The 19,468-nt window shown below is 64.2% G+C and overlaps 1 protein-coding gene across 2 annotated transcripts; it reads left to right on the top strand.

Annotated features, from left to right (window-relative positions):
- The first annotated feature begins 1,453 nt into the window (after window positions 1–1,453).
- On the top strand, window positions 1,454–19,463 carry TFDP1 (transcription factor Dp-1). 2 transcript variants are annotated; one of them, XM_018044961.1, is made up of 12 exons: window positions 1,454–1,500; window positions 2,370–2,444; window positions 9,592–9,658; window positions 10,439–10,545; window positions 12,835–12,956; window positions 13,824–13,989; window positions 14,586–14,729; window positions 15,071–15,139; window positions 15,326–15,477; window positions 15,994–16,160; window positions 16,755–16,833; window positions 18,385–19,463. In XM_018044961.1, the coding sequence occupies exons 2-12, from the start codon at window positions 2,433–2,435 to the stop codon at window positions 18,530–18,532; spliced, it is 1,233 nt and encodes a 410-aa protein (XP_017900450.1). In that variant the 5' UTR covers window positions 1,454–1,500; window positions 2,370–2,432; the 3' UTR covers window positions 18,533–19,463. The 2 variants fall into 2 exon arrangements, with proteins under 2 accessions (XP_017900450.1, XP_017900451.1); XM_018044962.1 differs by lacking the exon at window positions 1,454–1,500 and adding an exon at window positions 1,995–2,018 and having other exon boundaries at window positions 18,385–19,037.
- Window positions 19,464–19,468: the final 5 nt, after the last annotated feature.

Consider the following 19,468-nt stretch of genomic DNA (forward strand, 5'->3'; position numbering starts at 1 on the left):
GGGGTGAAGACTCCAACACAGTGAGAAAGACGGAATTTCTGGGAAAGAGCAGCGGGGTGAGGAACACAGACTTTCTGAGAAACGGAACGGGGTGGGAGGTGCAGGCACCACAGCCCTCCCAGTGGGGAGCTATGCATGTTTCTCCACAGGGAGGCGGAGGTGTCCAGCCTGCAGGGACAGAGGACGGTCCCTCCGAAGCCTTTTACTCCCCACTCCTCCTGCCGGGTCTTCATCACCCCTGTTGCTGTAAGTGTAGAAAACATACTGATCAGCAGGAAGAATGGGAAGATTCCTGCTTTTCAAGAAACCAACGCTAATTAACGGTAAGAGTTCAAGACTGGAGTGGCTTGCTAGAGAAGCAGGTTGAAAGTGGTTAAACTGTGAAACCGTCCCAGGCAGCGTGTAAGGCGATAGCTCAAGTCCTCTGTGCCCCATGAACTCTGGACTCGGCCCCCACGCCCCGCCTGCCCTGGCCCTGCTGATGGTGAACTGCCGGGGGCAGGTCTCCAGAGCTCAGACTCCACTCAGCCCAGGCCACCTGGTGATAAGGAGCAGGCCGGCACCCTTCCGTCCAGAAGACTCAGAGCCTGGGCAGAGGCCGGGCGTGGGCATGGAGACCTCGGGCTGGGCAGGAACAGGGGAGCACCCGGCGGACAGGGCGCTGCGCGCGCACACACTGTCACCTCCAAGCATCCGCATGAGCACACACCCGACCTCCTCTTCCTGTGCACACACATGCACCCGCTCAAGCACGCCTGCGGGCACAACTCCAGCCTGCCTTTCTCCTCCGAGAGCACACACACTGTGTGCTACTCGAGCCCGCTCCCCCAAGTGCGCACATCTGCACACGCGTGCGCACACACACACACACACACTTCTGGCCTCTGTGTGCACTCCTGCATCCATCCCCTACTACTGGCTGTGCACACATGCAAGTGCACCCCCATCCCTGGCCCCCGTGTGTTTACACACTCATCTCCACACCTTCCACTGTTTCCCAAGTGCCTACGAAGTGCGTACACACCCCCACCCCGTGACGCCCAGGAGCATGCACGTCCACACACACCAGGCCTCTGTCCCCGTGTGCGCACAGGTGCACACGTCCCAGTTCCTATCCCCAGGGTGCACACACACGCACGCGCACCCCCATCCCTGTCCCCCGTGTGCGCACATGTGCACACATCCCTGACTCAGCTCCCCCGCACGCGCACCGCGGAGTCCCGGGCCAGGCCCTCCTCTCCATCCGCAGCCGGCGCGCGCGCACACGCGGGCACGCGCGCACACACGCGGGCACGCGCCGGAGCTGCTCCTCTTCGCCAAGCGCGGGCCGCCCGGCGGGAGGAGAGTGGGGGGCAGGGGGAGGAGGAGGAGGAGGAGGAGGAGGAGGAGGAGGAGGAGGAGGGAGCCGAAGGCGCGAAAAGGCGCGCAGGCGCGCTGCGGGAGCCGGGCCGCCGCCCACGTCACCGCGCCGCGCACGTCACGCCGCCCGACGCTCGCAGGGTGAGCCCCGCGCCCGGCGCCGCGGCAGGGCAGGGACCCCGGCCGAGCGCCGCCGGGCCCGCCGCCCCCCGCCCGCCGCCCGCGCGCCCGCGCCCGCCGCCCGCGCCGCGCGCCCGCCAGGTGCGGCGGGCCGGGGTCCCCAGGGGCGCGCGCCCGCGCCCGGCCCCCGCCGCCCCCGCCCCGCGCCGCGTGCGCCGCCGGGCCCCCCGCGCGCCGGGGCCGCCGCCTGGGCGCCCAGGTGACCCCCGCCGGGCGCGGGCCGGGGCCCGGGCGGGGCCTGCGCGCAGCCTCCGGGCGGAGCGGCGCGCGCGCCCGCGCCCGGCGGGGGTCGGGGCGGGGCGGGCGCGGGCGCGCGGGGCCGGGGGCCGGGGGCCGGGGCGCGGGCCCCACCTGCCCGCCGACTGCCGGCCGCGGCGCGCGGGGGGCGCTCGCGGGAGGCGGCCCGGCCTAGTGACAGGCCGGAGGCCGCGGCCCCGGACGCCCACCTGTCAGAGTTACCGGTCGGCCGGTGGTCGCGGGTGGGCCCCGGGGGCGTCCGCGGGTAGCGCGTGCGCGCGGGGCCGCTCCGGGTCGGGGGCGGGCGGCTCGGGCCGCGGTGCCAGGCTGGTCCACGCCGGGTCTTTGTGCGCCTCGGGGAGGCCGGCGGGCAGCCGGGTTGTGGACGCTTCCCTGCCTGAGATGGCTTTAAAGTCCCCGGGCGGGGGGCGTTTCTGGGCCGCGCCCCCCCCCCCCCACCCCGGGACGGAGTGAGGGCTTGGAGAGGAAGGGACTCCTGCCGCTTAGATGGGCGGTGATGCTGAGGGCACGGTGGTGGTGTCAACTTCTCATTTCAGCCTGGCTCATGACTCCCCTCTCCTTCTTTTTACCAGGAAAACCATTTTTCTTTTCTGGAGGGTGACCGTTACTAGCATCGATTTCACGGAACTGGTAACATGGCAAAAGATGTGAGTACGTGTGTCTGCTTTGTGCTGGACCGATGTTTGCCCAGCACTGCGTTCTCGGTCACTCCCCACCTTGTTTCAGAATGACCACACATAAACTGCGGGCCTGTCGGTGTTCAGACCTTTCCAGCAAAGAGACAAAGTAAAGGTGAGGAGGCGGGGACAGCCAGTGGCTGCGCGCGGCCTGAGCCATGCTGGCCTCTGCCTGGGCCACGCAGGCCTGAGCGGTGGAGGCTGCGTCTCGAGGCTGGCCGCCGCCGGCCCCTGGGTCTCTTGGAGGCTGGTTGGAGGCTGGCCACCGCCACGCTCCTGGGTCTCTTGGAGGCTGGCCGCCGCCACGCTCCTGGGTCTCTTGGAGGCTGGCTGACTTGTGAATCAGCCGGGGCTCTGTGAGAGGACCCCCTGCCTGTGGAGGCGCGGGGCTGGCGAGCCTCCCTGAGCACCTGCTTTGTGTGCCCCCTGGGAGTTAGTTCAGCTTCCACCCATGAAAACGCTCAGCACTGGACTTGGCAACTGTTTTTCTCAGAAGAAATGAAATGTGATAAACAGAATGTGAACAATTCTGCTTTGCTTACATTTGTCGTGAACCCATAGAACATCGTGAGTAAACTTTTTCGCATTTTGCAAGAAATAGGCTTTTAGGCCTCCACGCAGAGCTGACTTCATGGGCCGTGGCGCTCCATCCTAACCTTGGTAGCGTCAGTGAAGGTCCCTGAAACCCCAGCTCTGTCTGCCGGTGTTTCTCGGAACATGCTGTTCTGTGAATGTCGGGAAGAGAGGCTGTTTACTTATTTACTCATCAGTTGCATGGAGTTGGAAATAAAGCCTGAGGCACAGCGTGTCCGTGTCTGTGGGGCCGGAATGGCACACTTGGAGCCCTTTTGTGGGGGTGAGCTCGGCCTCCCGGGTGGCGTGTCTGTGGTGAAAGTCGTAGGCTGCGTGTGCCGTGGGGGTGACTTACTATCTCTGAGAGTCCACGGTCCCACTGGGTCCTCCGCTCTGTTTGCCCCAGGATGAAGGCCGGGCGGGGGCCTGGCTTGCCTGCTTTGCCGTGTGAACCCCCGAGGGTTCTGACTCCTCTGAGGCACCTGGGGGGTATTAGGGCGGATGGTTGTTGCCCCGCCCGGCTGCAGGAAAAGCGCTGCCCGGCGACCTTGTCCTCGGTCCCTCCTGGAGATGCAGCCTCCTGGAGTGCAGGTGGTCCGGTGGTGGGTGGGGTGACACGGCCTGTCCGCCGTGGGGCAGGGAGGTGCCTCTGGAGTAGGTGATACCGGCCCGAGAGTGGGGCGCAGGTGAGGTGGCCGCGCCTGTGCTGAGCTGAGCTGTCGGTGTGCTGGAGCCAGGTCTCAGCTGGGCTGGTGGTCGCAGCCGGCTCTCTCTCCTGCCGTCTGTGTCTAAGGCGCATGTGACGTTTGAGTCTGGGAAGATGACTCTGCAGCCAGTGTTGACTTAGGTCATAGGGCCTAACTGTGGTCTCAGATGTAAGTCGAAGCCCCTTGAGGTGAAGTGGGTGGGCTGGGATGCCAGGGCATGGGGGCAGAGCTCTGGGGGCTCCGTGGGGACTGTTGGGGCCTGGGGGGCTGGAGTTGATGCTGGGGGTCCCAGTGGAGGAGGTTGAGGGGCCGGGGAGGGGTGGCGTTGGGCATCCCCGTGGGGCAGGCAGGTCTCCCCAGCGAGCTGGAGATGCTCCTGCCTTGTTCCAGGCATCGGGCTCAGAACCCTGCTCCGTCTGCCCCGCTGGGGGTGTGGGGTCTGCAGGAGTGGTGGTGGGCAGGGTGGGCCCGAGTCAAGGGAGCAGCGTGCTCTTCCCCTGAACTGGGAGGGTGAGGTGGGGCCGTGCTTGAGCTCTGAGCCGCCACCTGTCCTGGAGCTGCTGTTTCTAGCGCTCAGAGAGGCGTGAGTCTGTTTACAGAGACACGCGGACGGGACACTGCCATTCCTGTGTCTAACCGTTTCCCGTGATGGGGACAGAGCCTGATGCCTCAGCGTTCGCTGCCACATTCCCTTTGAAAAGTGGGTCTCAGCGGGTCCTTCACTCCCTGGCCCGTCACTGCCCCAAGGCCCTCGGCCCTGGTTTGTGGGACTCACCTTGGAGCCTGGGGACTGTATTTCGTGCGCATGTGGGGTAGTTCCTGGAATCTTGCAGTGAGACCCCCAGGTCAGCGAGGCCTGTGGGTGGGCGACTGTGGCACTGGGCACGCCGTCCGGGGGTGCCTGTTCCCTCCCCCACGGGAACCTGTTGCCCTGGTGAGTGAACACGTGGTTACGGAAGTGGATGTCTGCGGGTTTTATTTTGTACCTTGGGTCTGGTGAGAAGATCGTGATCGGGGGGTTTTCAGTGTGCAGGACGCTCCTGGGGTGGAAATGCAGGCATGGATTTCCATCTGACAGGGGTACCCCTCACCATCAGATACATCCTGCACTGAACGCTGCAGTTGTGTGACGCACAGGGGGACGGCGTCTGATGTGCACTGAGCATGTGCGTGTGTGTGTGTGTGTGTGTGTGCACGTGTCTGCTGAGCATGTGTACAGTATGTGTACGTGCTGAGCATGTGTGTACAATGTGTGCACATGCTGGGTGTGTGCACGTGTGCTGAGCATGTGTGTAAATATGTGTACCAAGCATGTGTGTCACGTGTGTATGCTGGGTGCATGCTGTGTACACGTGTATGTTGGGTGTGTATACATGTGTGCTGAGTGTACACGTGTGTGCACTGGGTTTGTGTGCATGCGCACACGTGTGCTGAGCACGTGTGTACGTGTGCATGTGGGTGGTTACTGTGTATGCACGTGACTGGGCATATATGTGTGCCGAGCATGTGTGTTCACGTGTGTGCTGGGTGTGTGCACGGGCGTGTGTGCTGAGCGTGTGGTGCTCACGTGCCCCTGCCTGGGCTGTCCCCACCTCCAGTCTGGCCCCATGAGCGACTGGGAGTCCTTGGCCTCTGGAAGACTGTGGTTATAAAGAGCCGGCGTTGTGGCTCTGGTTGTCTGGAATTGGCCGGAGGGCCATCGGGGAGCCTGTGACAGCCCTCAGCTCCCAGGGGAGGAGGTGCAGGGCCGCCGTGCCCCCGGGAGGACCCGTCCTCGTCCTCATCCAGTGTCGCACTGGTCTGTAGTGAGCAGGGTTGGTTGCTGTGTGGAGTCACAGGCCTGCTTTTGCACAGATGCTCCAGGACTCTCCCGTGCCTCCCTCTCCCTCGGCTGTGGGAGCCGGGCTGGCCTCGTGCTGGCGGGAGAGCCTGGCTCAGTCCCGAGCTGGCCAGTGGGTCGCGGTTGTAGCTGCTCTGTGGCTGCCCATGGTGTTCCGAGTTCATGGTAACGTCCCTGGATCACGCTGTCGAGGGCAGGAAACCCAAAGAAACCGTGCCGAGCCTGAGCTCCCGAGGTCTGGTTTAGCAAGCTTGTCTAAAACACACGTCCTGCGTGTCGCTTTCCAGGGGCCGGGGCAGCGGGCACGTGCTTGGTATCCAGGCCTCGCTGGGCTGAGCCAGCCGGGTGCTGAGCGGCCCTTTCCTTCCCGCCTGAGGCCCGAGTGAGAACACCCAGCCAGCGCCGCTGAGCACCGAGGCAGCACCCCTGTGCTTGTTCTTGTGACAGGTTTTCGTGTTTGAGCTTTTTTTTCTGCTGTGTGAACAGCAGGAAGTCACGGCTTAGTGGTGAGCGCGGTCCTGGAGCGCCTGGCGTGTCGCACCTGGTGCTGCCCGTGTCCTGACTGTCAGGCGCCGCCTGGCCCCGTCCCTGGGCTGAGGGTGCTCCCAGGGCTCGGGGGGCCCAGCCTGGCGCAGTGTGACCCCGGGGCTGTTCTCCACACACAGTCACCTTGTTAAAGCTGTTCTCTCTGCTGCTGAATGAGTCTCGCTTTTCTCCAGCATAGAACGAGCAGACGGCTCTTGCTCAGACACCAGGCCTGGCTCCTCTCTCTGCGGTTTCGTGCTGTTTGTTAGATGGGGCTGGGCTGGGGCCACAGCCCTGGGGTCACTCCCTGCGTGAGGGCCAGGCCTCTGGGGCTGGTGCTGCCTCGGCCCAGGCAGAGGTGGAACATCCCTGGGCCCCTCCGTCAGACGGCCGCCTGCCGCCAGCGTCTGTCAGCACCGAGGGCCTGGCGGGAGCGGACTGCTGGGGCGCCCTGGCCGTGGCCCATCCAGGCTTTGAGCTGAGGCGCTGTGTGTGGCTCTGAGGGTCCAGTGTGAAGCTAGTCTCTCTCAGCCCCTGTTGTTGCCTCAGGACGTTGGCTGTCGGGCTCCTGTTTCCCGGGATCCAGTTATAAAGGGGATTCTGGTCTGAAACAGCAAACCCTGGCCATCTGCTGGGCTCGCAAACACAGCGCCTCTGATACCCATGTCCCGGGTCCTGCCCGCCAGGCGCGTGCTGCTGGGGACCTGGGCTGGGGCCGGGGAGCAGCGCTGGACAGACCTCGGGGGGCCTCTGCCTGCAGACCAGGGGCGACAGGAGGCAGGAGAGCCAACCCCTCGGGCCGAGCTCCTGGGCCTCCCCAACCCGGAGACAGGTGAGGGCGTGCTGGCCCCTCGGGCCGACCTCCTGGGGCTCTGCACCCCGGAGACAGGAGAGCCAGCCCCTCAGGCCGACCTCCTGGGCCTCCCTGCCCCAGAGACAGGAGAGGGCGTGCTAGCCCCTCAGGCTACCCTCTTGGGCCTCCCCGCCCCCGAGACAGGAGAGCCAACCCCTTGAGCCTGGCCTCCTGGGCCTCCCTGCCCCAGAGACAGGTGAGGGTGTGCTGGCCCCTCAGGCCAACCTCCTGGGCCTCCCCAGCCCGCTGATAGGTGCGGGTGTCCTGGCCCCTCGGGAGTGTCCTGGCGTCGCGTGCCTGCCTCAGCAGGGAGTCTCCTGTGTTGGTTGACGGTGTCACCCCGAAGCTTTCCATCTCCGACCTCGGATTTTCCATTCAGCAAAGCTTCCACGAGGAGCGAATGTGAGCTGCTTAAACAGTTTGAGAAGCGTTTCTTGCGGCTGTAAATGTGGCGTGAGTTGTACCTGAATAGAAAACGCAGGCGAATGGGAGAGCAGAGTGTTCTGCCGGCCCGTCTGAGAGCAGTTGCTGGGAGCCTGTGTCGCCCCTCTTGGGGTGGCCTCGGTCGTCCGTGGTGCAGGCATGTTCCCTGCGGGTGGCGCCCCGAGCTGTCCGCCCCTGCGCTGTTGCTGTCCCGGATTCACTCACTTTTTCCTTCTGCCTCGTGTTCAGCAGCTGCGTGTTTATTTGGTCTGTTGGGAAATCATAGGTGATCAGTTACAAAAAGCGAGCTAAGACGGGAAATAATGAAAAACGAGACCTTCTCCCTAAGCTCGTCTTGCAAAACTGGAGCATGTGTGTGGGCCCCGGGCCCCTGGCGTGGAGCACGAGCCCTTGGTGAGAGGCCCGCCCGCGTGCGGGTGCTGCATGAGCTGTGGCCCACCATGCCGGCTTTGACCTCTGTAGGGTGGAGGACATCTGGAGACCCCGAATGTGGCCTTGCAGATTGTTTGCAGTCTTCCCCACGGTTTCAGTAACGGATACAAGCGGCACTAGTGGGTGTTTAGAAGGGAAACCGCTGAGTGGTGGCCTGAGGCGCCCGTCTGGAGAGAGTCCTGGAGGGGGGTTAGCGCGCCACATCCCCCCTGCTGGTCCCTCGCGGCCAGGCCAGAGGCGAGGGGTGTCTCACGCTGGCACAAGGGCACAATGATAACCCACTCTGGGTCCTCAGTGGAGCAGCTGCCCCGGCTGCGCGTGGACACCCGCAGAGGCGTGCACAGCGTCTGAGACGTGCCCAGATGGCTTCCCCAGACGGGCGTGCCAGTCACACCTGCTTCCACCCATCTTAACGCCCCTATCTCAGCACCAAATTTGATGATAACTTAAGAACCCACGAAGCCGCGCCGCCTGACGGGCGAAGTTTCAAGCTGGTTTCGGTTTCAGTCAGTCTTCGGTTTGGAGGCTGGATGTGTCTCTTTGTGAGCTGAATGTCCCCATCGGGCAGTGGCTTCCTCTAGACTCGCACCCCAGGAATTAAGGACGTTCACGTGGCCTTCGTCACCCTTCAGCACGAGGGGCAAGTGCACCATCATTTCGGGCTAAGCTCTGGAGAGCACGCCCGAGCTCACAGCTGGCGTTCGGCCTTGGGAGCAGGCGACCTCCAGGTGTCTGCGCGCCCCCGGCCCCTCCGTCCTGATGCAGCATGGCCAAAGCCCGGGCGGGTCTGTGCTGCCCCACGCCACCTGGCCTTGTGCTTCCTGGGATTAGGCTTGAGGGCCTGGCAGGGGTCATCTCTCTCTCTTGTCTCCTTTGCTTTTCAGAAAGATCAGGGTTTGAGTGAAAATGTCTTGTGCTAAACCAACCATCTAAGTCAGCCCAGAGCTTTGGGGGTGAAGCAGGGAGCCTGCCCCGTCTCCCTCCGTGCCCCCCACCCCAGTCCTGGCTGCCGCGTAGGCGCGCCTGTGGGTGGTGGGGCGGGGCCTAGAGGGCCCGAGGCCTGCTGCGCTGGGGGGCGTGGTCCGTCCCGGGGTCCGGGGCGCCTGCGTGTCCAGCGCTCTGATCAAGCCGGGGCTCCCGGAGGGGCGGGGCCGGGAACGGCTAGGGGCGTGGTCCGTCCCGGGGTCAGGGCGCCTGCGTGTCCAGCGCTCTGATTGAGCCGGGGCTCCTCGAGGGGCGGTGGCTGGGCACGGCCTGGGGGCGTGGTCCGTCCCGGGGTCAGGGCGCCCGTGTGTCCAGCGCTCTGATCGAGCCGGGGCTCCCTGAGGGGCGGCGGCTGGGCATGGCCGGGGGGCGTGGTCCGTCCCGGGGTCAGGGCGCCTGCGTGTCCAGCGCTCTGATTGAGCCGGGGCTCCCCGAGGGGCGGCGGCTGGGCACAGCCGGGAGGCGTGATCTGTCCCGGGGACCGGGGCGCCTGCATGTCCGGCTGTGAGCTAGCTGGAGCCCTGTGCTCAGGCCAGAGCACCAGTCTGCTGCCCCAGCGGTCCCCCCGCGGTCCCCCTCGCCGACCTCAGACGTGACTGGTGAAAGGGCGTGCAGTTCGGTGGCGAGAGCACTGTCGCATTGTCCTAAGGGCGGAGCTTAAAGGCAGAAGCAGCTGTTGTTCCACAGGTGGCACAGCCAATCGCGGTGGGTGCCCGCGTGCTCGGCGGACGCCGTCTCACTGGGTTGTTGTCCCCGCAGGCCGGTCTAATTGAAGCCAACGGGGAACTCAAGGTCTTCATCGACCAGAACCTCAGTCCTGGGAAAGGTAAGGGCGCCTGGCTGGGCCCACCCCTGCCGTGTGTCTCTGGGTCCGCGATGTCCCGGGGGCCTGGGCTCAGCGGCTGCGTCTACCTGGCTTGTAGTGCTTGCTGTGTGTGGAGAGCCAGGGCAAGTGGAAGCGTGCGAGGCCGTGAGCATGGCACTGGGCACGCTTTCCCCCCGTCCCAGGGCCACCCCGTGCACCCTGCCGGGACCCCCGGCGCCCGAGAGCGGCAGGGGCCCGTGTGCACGGCTGTGTCTACAGTGAGTGCGGGAAGGCGTCTGTCCCTCGGCTGTGCGTCCAGGTGTCCAAGTGTGGGGGCCAGTGTCCTCGCGGTCGCTCCTCCTGGGCAGGAACGTGCTGCAGGAGGAGAAGCCTGTGAGCCTGCGCCTGTCTGCAGACACGCAGGGAGGTGTCCAGGCTCACTCAGTTCCAGCTGAAGTTGTCTGAGAATCAGAGCTGTGAGCGCCGGGTCCTGTGGTCCCACCAGAACATTCTGTCGGGGGGCAGGCAGCCCACGGGGTTTGGGCAGGCTGGGGGCAGCCGGGGTGCAGTGGAGCCCTGAGGCCTGCATGCGAGGGCCTGGTGTGCGCCAGGGCCTGTGATCGGGAGAGGGCGGTGTGGGCGCAGCTGCCAGGTTTGGGAGTCAGGCTCGGCCGAGGTGCCTGCAGCCGCCTGTGGGTCTGATGGGGCCCAGGGCAGGAGGGTGGCCCGAGCGGCGCTCGGCTGCTGCAGATGCCTTGAGCCGGCCTCAGGGCCACTGTGACGGCACCTCTCGCGTTGCAGGTGTGGTGTCCTTGGTTGCCGTCCACCCCTCCACAGTGAACTCTCTCGGGAAGCAGCTCCTGCCAAAGACCTTTGGACAGTCCAACGTCAACATCTCGCAGCAAGTGGTAAGGCTGGGAGGCTTGCCGTCCGAGGCCACGGTCTCAGGTGCGGGGCCAGTGCCGGGCGTCCCCGGCGTGGGGCTGCCTGCCCGCGGCTTCCCGGCCGCTCCTGCCTCTGCCCTCGTGCGGCCTGTGGGCGGTGCATGCCCTCGGGTGGGCCGGCTGCTCCTGGCCGGGGCTTGTTGCCTGCCCGGGACGTGGGGCTGGCACTGGACCAGCCTCTCGTGGGTTCAGGGCTCGCAGACGCAGGGCTGGCACCGGGCCAGCCTTTCGTGATTTGGGGCTTGCGGACGCGGGGCTGGCACCTGGCCAGCCTCTCGTGGGATCGGGGCTCTGCGGATGCGGGCCGTGGCTGCTCTGGCCTTCCTGGTTGGCGGGAGGGGTCAGACTCCCGGGGCCTCGCCCGGTGCCCCCCAGGAGCCCCACCAGCTCCTGCCTGCAGGCTCAATGGCCTCTTCCTGATGCCACCCGTGGCCATGAGGGGCGGGGCGTTCGTGTCCCACCCGCGCCTGCGGCCTGGCCCCCCGGCAGGTGTGTGATGGCCCGTCGCTCAGCCCCACTGTGACGGTGACCGCGTTGGCTCAGCAGCTTTGCTGCAACACTCCAAGTCCATAGTGCGTGGAGGCTGGGGCCTTCCTGGAACATCACAGTCAGTAAACGTCTTTCTGATGGAAGCTATAGTTCACATCGTCTTATTTTGTAGGTACTGTGTGTTGTTTCGTAGCAGAGTCACAGCTGAGAGTGGCTCGGGGAGCGTAGGGACAGCTCTCGTGCTGTTTCCAGTTTAAATAGCGGGAGCAGGAGTGACACGGAGGTTCCTGTCGGTGTCCCGACCTTCAGCCCCTTAGCGGACGCTCCCCCACGGCTTCCCAGAGCCGGCTCAGGCCGAGCTCATCAGCCGGCACGATCTTCCCCACACCCCGGTGCCTCTCCGGCTGGGCACAGAGAGCTGGGGGTTCTCACAGGAGGTCGGTGGAGAGCAGGTTGTGAGGGTGGAATGAGCACCCACAGGGCACTCTGTGAGGCTGAGGTACTGCCCACGGGCATGGGGTGCCCTGCCCGCCCCCGTGTCCCTTGTGGTCCAGGAAGGCCGCCTTGGGAATGCACAGCCAGTGGGCACCTGCTCTCCCTGCAGGGCAGCTGTGGCTGAGGGGGGTGTTCTCCGGGTGGGCGGGGAGCAGGCGCTAGCTGGGGGCCAGGGACCGAGGCAGGGGGTCGGCAGCAGCCTGGCCGCGGGCGGCGCACCGTCCCAAGCCCGTTCTCCTGAGCGCTGGAGGGACGGCTCTCGAGGAGATGAGCCGTGACCCGGGGCCTCCTCAGCACTCACTCTCAAGGCCTCGGCTCTGGGGATTCTTGCCGTCCACCCTGGTCCAGTCTGGGACACACGTGCCGTTTGATCACTTTCTAGAACACACGCTGTTTGATTTCATATCTCTTGAATGAGAGTGAAACGCTGGTGGTGCTTTGATCATTGGGAACGTGGATTAAGAAACTGGGACTCAGCTGAGCTGTTTTCCCTTCCATGGTTTGTGGATCGCTGATATTCATAGGTGACCTGGGCTTAGGGGTGATTTGCAAAGTGCCAGGTCAGCTGTATCAGTGCTGCGGCAGGTAGCCCTTATCCTGCTAAGCAGCGGACCAGGGGGAGCATCCAGCTTAAAATAGCACAGCCGTGGCCCGCCCTCCACCGCCAGCGCGGGGGGCCTGGGCCTCCCACGCCGGTCACCAGGAAGCACTGCTTCAGAGTGGTTTCTGGGCTCAGGCACGAGTCCCTGGGGAGCCGAGCTCCTGCTTGGCTGGATGAGGCGGTGTGTGCATGCCCCGTGAACGTGGGGCCACGGGGCAGGGCTTCTGGGCTGCGTGTCTGTGCCCGAGCAGTGGGCGCCTGCCTCTGCCCCGGTGGCGCTGCCCCCCGCCCCCGCCCTGCGCTGGCCAGGGTGCCCAGGGCTCCCTGCGTGGGTGAGCGGGCGCTGGGGTCGCTGCAGTGAGCCCCACTGGCCCTGGGTTCTTTTCCTCTTTGTCTCTGGGGCTCGTTGCTGCCCCAGTGAAGCAGAGTCTCATCTCTGTCTGGGTTGCGGGGGAAGGAGGTGAAAGTGGGGCATGTGGGTCTCAGAGCTGTCTCCAGCCGCCCGTGTGCAGCAGGCGGAAGGCAGCCAGGGCTCTGGGGGCTCTCGGGACCCTCCTCCAGCCTCTGGTTAACGACACTCAGCGGCGGCTGTAGGTAACAGGAACTGATGAGGCGGCAGTGTCGTGTGGGAGATTCTGACTGTTCTGAATTGTCTCTTTTGACTGTAGGTGATTGGTACACCTCAGAGGCCTGCAGCGCCAAACACTATCGTGGTAGGCAGCCCACACACCCCGAACACTCACTTCGTCTCCCAGAACCAGCCTTCAGAGCCCTCTCCTTGGTCTGCCGGGTGAGCACTTGCCTGGAACACCCCCCACCCAGCCTCTGCGCGCGCGTGGGCACCAGCGTGCCGGAGGAGTGGGCAGTGGCCCCGCGGGCCCTTGAGAGGCCAGGCCCTGGGCAGCCGCCCTGGCTCCACTGAGGGCTGGGCTCCGGCCTCTAAGTGCACTGCCCATGCTGGAAAGTACCGTCTGTGGAGCCCCAGGAAACGGGCGGGTCTCCAGCCTCTCCCCTGCTGCTAAACAAGGCTGTGGGCAGCCCCATGCCGCAGTCACACTGTTGCCTGGATCCTTTCCTCCAAAAGCAAAGTAACGTGAAACAGTTTTACTCAGAGGTCAGCTGTGCGACTGTCCTTAAAGACAAAAAGCTACTCGTTCTAAAGCAACAACCATCAGTCCCCGAAACCCCCCAGTGGGGAACCTGGGTGGCCCTTCCCCTGATGTGGCGACTTAGAAGGTCAGGTGTTGGGTCTCCCTCCCAGCTGCCATGTGGCCTCGTCTCAGCAGAGCTGCGTTCGCCCCAAATTCCGAAATTTGCAGCTAAATTTCCGTAGCTCCTCACAGCCAAGGACGTTTATTACGAAGCACCGTGTAGCATCTGGACACCAGTCCCGCGTGTCCCGGGTCCTGCCCTGCTCTTCCCTAGACTTGAAGGGACGTGTGGGGCGCAGCCCCGTGGAAGTCTGTGCTGCAGCCTTTCAAGGAGGGGGGTCCCTGGAGGGGGGTCCCTGGTCGGGGGCCGGAGCCAGGCTCCCACCCCTCCTCTGTTGGGCATGGCCCATGGGGGGCCCCCTGGCGGCGCGAGCCGGCCCCCAGACGCGGGTGTGGCCGGCCCGCGCTGCGAGCTGAGGCCGCGGCCGCTCCGTGCTGCCCCGCAGGAAGCGCAACCGGAAAGGAGAGAAGAACGGGAAGGGGCTGCGGCACTTCTCCATGAAGGTGTGCGAGAAGGTGCAGCGCAAGGGGACGACGTCCTACAACGAGGTGGCCGACGAGCTGGTGGCCGAGTTCAGCGCGGCCGACAGCCACATCCTGCCCAGCGAGTCGGTGAGTGCGCCGGGCGGGCGGCCCCCCCGCCTCACGCGGGGGGTGGGGTGGGGGGGGCCTGGAGAGGCCGCCCGGGCCCTGGAGAGGCCGCCCCGGGGCCCTGGAGAGGCCGCCCCGGGGCCCTGGAGAGGCCGCCCTGCCGCCTCCCGCGGGTGCGGAGGCCGCCCCGGGGCCCTGGAGAGGCCGCCCCGGAGCCCTGGAGAGGCCGCCCCGGAGCCCTGGAGAGGCCGCCCCGGAGCCCTGGAGAGGCCGCCCCGGAGCCCTGGAGAGGCCGCCCCGGAGCCCTGGAGAGGCCGCCCCGGAGCCCTGGAGAGGCCGCCCCGGAGCCCTGGAGAGGCCGCCCTGCCGCCTCCCGCGGGTGCGGAGGCGGCCCCGGAGCCCTTGGGAAGGATGTTTCTTGACCCGCTGGTGCCGGGAAGCTGTCGCATCCCTGTGGCATCTGCTCGCTCCTGTGGGCCGTGTGGGGGCGGCCGTGTGGGGGCCGCCCTGGGCGGGCGGGGGGCAGCGTGTGGCCTCGGGTGTGTCCGGGGTCCGGTGCTCATGTGCTGCTCTGCACGTGATCCTGGGCCGTCGGGAACCCCCCGCGTCTCTTCCAGGCCTACGATCAGAAGAACATCCGGAGGCGCGTGTACGACGCGCTGAACGTGCTCATGGCCATGAACATCATCTCCAAGGAGAAGAAGGAGATCAAGTGGATCGGCCTGCCCACCAACTCCGCCCAGGAGTGCCAGAGTCTAGAGGTGCCCGGCTGCCTCCCTGCGGTGCTGGGCGGGCCTGGGAGTGCCGGGCACATCTGTGCTGCCCCTGGCGGTGACCCGGGGCTGGAGGCTGATGGCCCGCTTGGCCTGTGGGGGTTTTAAAGAAAGTCGTATCCACGCCCAGAGGAGTGGAAGTCGGGTGGAGGCGGCACAGTCCTGAGACGGAGGAGCCGCCCGCACGCCTGGCAGCAGCTGCCTCCTCTGGACCCCTGGCCCCCATCAGGCTCAGGGCTCGTGTCTTTGGTGACCGTGTTGCCTTGGATTTTAAAATATGCTTCAGAAACGAACCGCTACGGTTCTGATGTGGTGTTTGGTCTGTGAAGGTGGAGAGACAGAGGAGGCTGGAAAGGATAAAGCAGAAGCAGTCGCAGCTTCAGGAGCTCATCCTGCAGGTTAGGGCGCCTGCGCGGGGCCGCCCTCCAGGCGCTCGGCTCTGGGCGCGCTTCCCCTGGCCTCTCGGGGGACCAGCCTTCTCGGTGTTGGCTGGGGCTGGGCAGGGCCGTGGCAGATGCCCAGGGGGAGGCTAGCTGTTCAGTGGCCGCGGGCATCAGCGCGGGCCCATTGTGCGTCTTTTTTAGCAAATCGCCTTCAAGAACCTGGTGCAGAGGAACCGCCAGGTGGAGCAGCAGGCCAGCCGGCCGCCCCCGCCCAACTCGGTCATCCACCTGCCGTTCATCATCGTGAACACCAGCAAGAAGACGGTCATTGACTGCAGTATCTCCAACGACAAGTAAGCCGTGAGGGAGGGCTCCGCCCGCGAGCGTGGGCGGGGCCTGCTCCCCCTCCCCCCGCTGTGTGGGCGGGGCCTGCTCTGCCCCTGCGTGGGAGGGGCCTGCTCTGCCCCCTGCTGTGTGGGCGGGGCCTGCTCTGTCCTCCCCCCCCCCCCGCTGTGTGGGAGGGGCCTGCTCTGCCCTCCCCCCCCCCCCCCCGCTGTGTGGGAGGGGCCTGCTCTGCCCGCGCTGGGCTGCGTGTCTGACAGGCCCGCTGTGTGTCTGACAGGCCGCGGGGCGCGGCTCCCAGGGAGTTCACTGGCGGGTTTCCTTACCCGGGCTGTGCAGCCCCTTGGAAAGGAGGGCGGCGGGGCCCATCAGGACGGCAGGCGGCACCTGGGGCCTGTCCCGGGGGCATCGCTGCCTCCGATGGGTGGGTTGTGTGCCGGGGGAAGGTTTGGGGGCTCGGGGCCCCAAGCCAGGCGTCGGATCTGTCCTGGAGATGGTGCTTTTCTGACGGTGACCGTCGCCTCCAGGTTTGAGTACCTGTTCAATTTCGACAACACGTTTGAGATTCATGATGACATCGAGGTGCTGAAGCGCATGGGCATGGCCTGCGGGCTGGAGTCCGGCAGCTGCTCCCCCGAGGACCTGAGGGTGGCCAGGAGCTTGGTGCCGAAGGCGCTGGAGCCTTATGTGACAGGTCAGTGGCATGGGGGGGTCACCCGCCCGCGGGAGGAGCAGAAGCAAGGGGGGCGGGGGCTGAGGGGGCTCGCGGTTCCGGGGGGCGGTGGTGGTGCCTGTAGGATTGTCAGCTGAGCAGGTGTCTGGAGTTTGTCCTGCTGCCCCCACCCCCACCTCGGCCAAGCTGGGGATCCTGGCAGCGGCGGGGGGCGCTCTGGTGAGAGGAGAGGCCTCCCTGTGCCCCCCTGGTTGTGGGTCCCCTCACGAGCCCCGCGTTGGGTGGCCTGGGGGCTCCCAAGCCCTGCAGGACGTCCGTGAAGCAGCTCCTGCTCTCCGACCCCCAATGCCAGCGGCTGCCCCGCTGACCCCTGCTGCCCACCTGTCCTTGGCGTGGTGGTCCGGCCGGGCGGAGGGGAGGGTTGCGTCCAGGAGGCGGGGTGGGGTCGCCGTCCCCCCTTGGCCCGTCCATGTCTGGAGGCCGTGTCCCTTCCCAGCCCTGCAGTGCCGACTTCACCCTGCTCTGGAGGGTGCCCGGCCCGGAGCCATCGGCCCTGTCTCAGAGCCCTGTGGGCTCTGCTTCGTGATGTTTGCCTCGTTTTCTTCCTCTTTGCAGAAATGGCTCAGGGTTCGTTCGGCGGTGTGTTTGTCACGTCGGCAGTGTCGACGTCTAACGGCACGCGGCTGTCTGCCAGGTAACTGCGCCCCCGGAGCCGCGCGGCCACCCTCCCCGGCGGGAAGCCCGGGTCTCATGTGAGCGGCCTCCGTCCTGCTTGGAGCCGGGCTCCCTGCGCAGCGGACACCAGGGCCCCAGGGTCGTCCGGAGCTCGTGCTCTGGGCAGAGAAGCTGTTTGTCCTGATGAGACTTTCCCCGTAAAGACCAGGAGGGGTACATGGATTTTATTTTCTATTGAAGTAATTCAGTGCCGCGGCGGCAAAACCGCCTGAACTGCGTGGCCGGCAGCCTGAGTCAGGCTGTTTCTCCGTCTGTTTTTCCCTTTTCTTTCAACGCTTGAAGTCACAGTGCACACGTGGTGCCCGTTGCTCCTCCTTATTTTTCCGTTTACTGCGTGCATTGCTCTACGTGTTGAAGGAACTTTCATCATTTCAGTCAAAGTGTGTTTGAGCCGTGACCTCACAGGCCCCCGGAGCAGGGCTGGGTCAGGCCTCGGAGTTCCTCCTGGTTTTTAAAGATAAGCATAAGGTGATTTCCGTGTGAGTATGGACAGAACAGTGGTCTTGTGTAGTCTCATGTTGGGCCTCATACATGTTTATATCAATTCTGAACATTAAAGGATGTCTTGTTTCTCATACACATGAAATCAGCAGCATGTAGGTCCAACAAAACCGGATTGGCTAGTAAACCCTGTGTGCACCTGTCTCGAAGGCTCGGCAGCCACCGTGCTGTGTGGCCTCCACGTGACCCCAGCTCGGCCTCTGTGCGCCCGAGGGAGGGGCAGGCTCCCTGTGAGGGTCCCAGCGCCCAGCCCCTCGCGGGGTGCCTGCACCTGGTTGCGTTTTGACAGAGGTTGGTTTGGTTTTAAATTCTGAATCTGCCACTGTGCGTGGCCCAGTCTGTAAAATCTGAACACTGGTTATTCCGGGAGGTGGAATTTGGGTATTTTCTAAAGTTTCATCTTTAAGAAATTCTCTCTATTAATGAACTTTCGGGCTCTCGTCAGTGTTTTTAACAAGATGAAAGCCAGTACCGTTTCGGAAGGAAAGCTGACACTGGGGCCCCGGTTCTGAGCCGCCCTCTCTGGTCGTGCGCTCGGGGGGTTCCTGGCTGCAGGCAGCCGCAGCTTCAGCCTGTCTTCCACTCTTTCAGATGTGGTCGCTAGATGGGGGTTTCCCAGATATGGGGTTACTTTGTCAGAGAGCATGATACCTCCTAGGTTTTGTTGGGCAGCATCAGTAAACACCAGTAAAAGGTATTAAGACACACGCGTGTGGTTTTCTCCTAAAAGGAAAATACGCAGAGTGTTGGAAAACCGTGTGCACATGTGTGAATGCACACACGTGCCTCACACGCCCCACTCCTTTCCTCCCCGGAGTGCGTGGCGGGCAGAGTTTGGAGGAGGGTCTGGGGTCTCGGTTGGTGTGCCGGGGCTCCTGTTCCTGGCGCGGTGAGAAACAGGAGCCCGCCCGAGCCGCTCGTGCTGGGCCAGGGTGACGGTGAGCTCAGCCTGGGAGAGGCGGGTTCCGTGCCGCCCGGTGTGTGGCCCCTGACGTCCCTGTCCTTGCAGCGACCTGGCCAACGGCGCGGACGGGGCGCTGGCCACGAGCTCCAGTGGGTCGCAGTACAGCGGGTCCCGGGTGGAGACGCCGGTGTCATGCGTCGGCGAGGACGACGAGGATGACGAGGACTTCAACGAGAACGAGGAGGAAGACTGAGCCGCCGCCCGCGGCCAGGAGCGCTCGGGGAAAGGCCTGCGTTCCGTGCCCTCCTCCCAGAAGAGCTCGCCGACCCCCGGGCTCAGGGCGCTTCTGACGAGCCGCCCACCGTGCTCCGGGGGTCCCGACGAGCCGCCTGAGTTTGACACCGACGCACGACCTCTACTCTTGCGGATTTTGTGTTTTCGTGTGCTGTCTTTAAGTTCAGAGTCCATCTCGCCCCCTCAGAGCTTGCCGAGTTTGCCGGAGAAGCTGTGCTGCCTTCCCGCCGCCCGTGGGCCCAGCGCAGCGCCTGGGGGCACCGTGGGCCCGGCCGCGCCCGGCTCTGCGTCTCGCCGTGTCACTATGGCTTCGTCCCCTTAAATTATACTGACTGCGCGGCCCCATCGGCTCACACTGTGGGTTTGCCCTGGGTTGCAGCAGATGGACTGCAAGGCCCCTGTCTGTTTTCTGTTTGTTTTGTTTGGTGAATGTTTTCTGCCACGCTGGCGCAGCTGTGGAAGCTGAGGCTTGGAGGGTTTGTTGCTTATGGTGAGATTCGCCTGATTTCTTACAGGCAGCGTTTGGAGACTTTTTATTATATAGTTGTTTACATACTTATAAGTCTATCACTTAAGACATGTACTGAAACAAATGTTGTATTTGTTTCGTAAGCATCTTCCTGTAATCTATTATAAAGTTGAAATTAAATATAGAGAATGTTTTAACAGTTTTTTAACTCAAAATTTGTCAATCATTTTTAATAGTTCTTTTTTTATAAAAAGAAAAAAGGAATTTCAGGACAGGCAGTAGTCTCTTTTAAAATGTATTCACCAAGAACCATTAACGGCACAGTTGCTGTTAGCTGCCTGTTCTAAAATAATAGTCTTTTTATTGGAACACAAATAAACTTTTCTGTAATATTTTGTGGAATAAAGAGACTTTAATTGTTTGACT

Source organism: Capra hircus, unplaced genomic scaffold, assembly GCF_001704415.2.
Source record: "Capra hircus breed San Clemente unplaced genomic scaffold, ASM170441v1, whole genome shotgun sequence".
In the NCBI taxonomy this organism is placed as follows: domain Eukaryota; kingdom Metazoa; phylum Chordata; class Mammalia; order Artiodactyla; family Bovidae; genus Capra; species Capra hircus.

Bases quoted from the DNA above. Each gene is read 5' to 3' on its own strand.
- TFDP1 (XM_018044961.1), top strand. The intron at 15,140-15,325 runs GTTAGGGCGCCT...CGTCTTTTTTAG, and splicing joins TTCAGGAGCTCATCCTGCAG to CAAATCGCCTTCAAGAACCT. The intron at 16,834-18,384 runs GTAACTGCGCCC...CTGTCCTTGCAG, and splicing joins GGCACGCGGCTGTCTGCCAG to CGACCTGGCCAACGGCGCGG.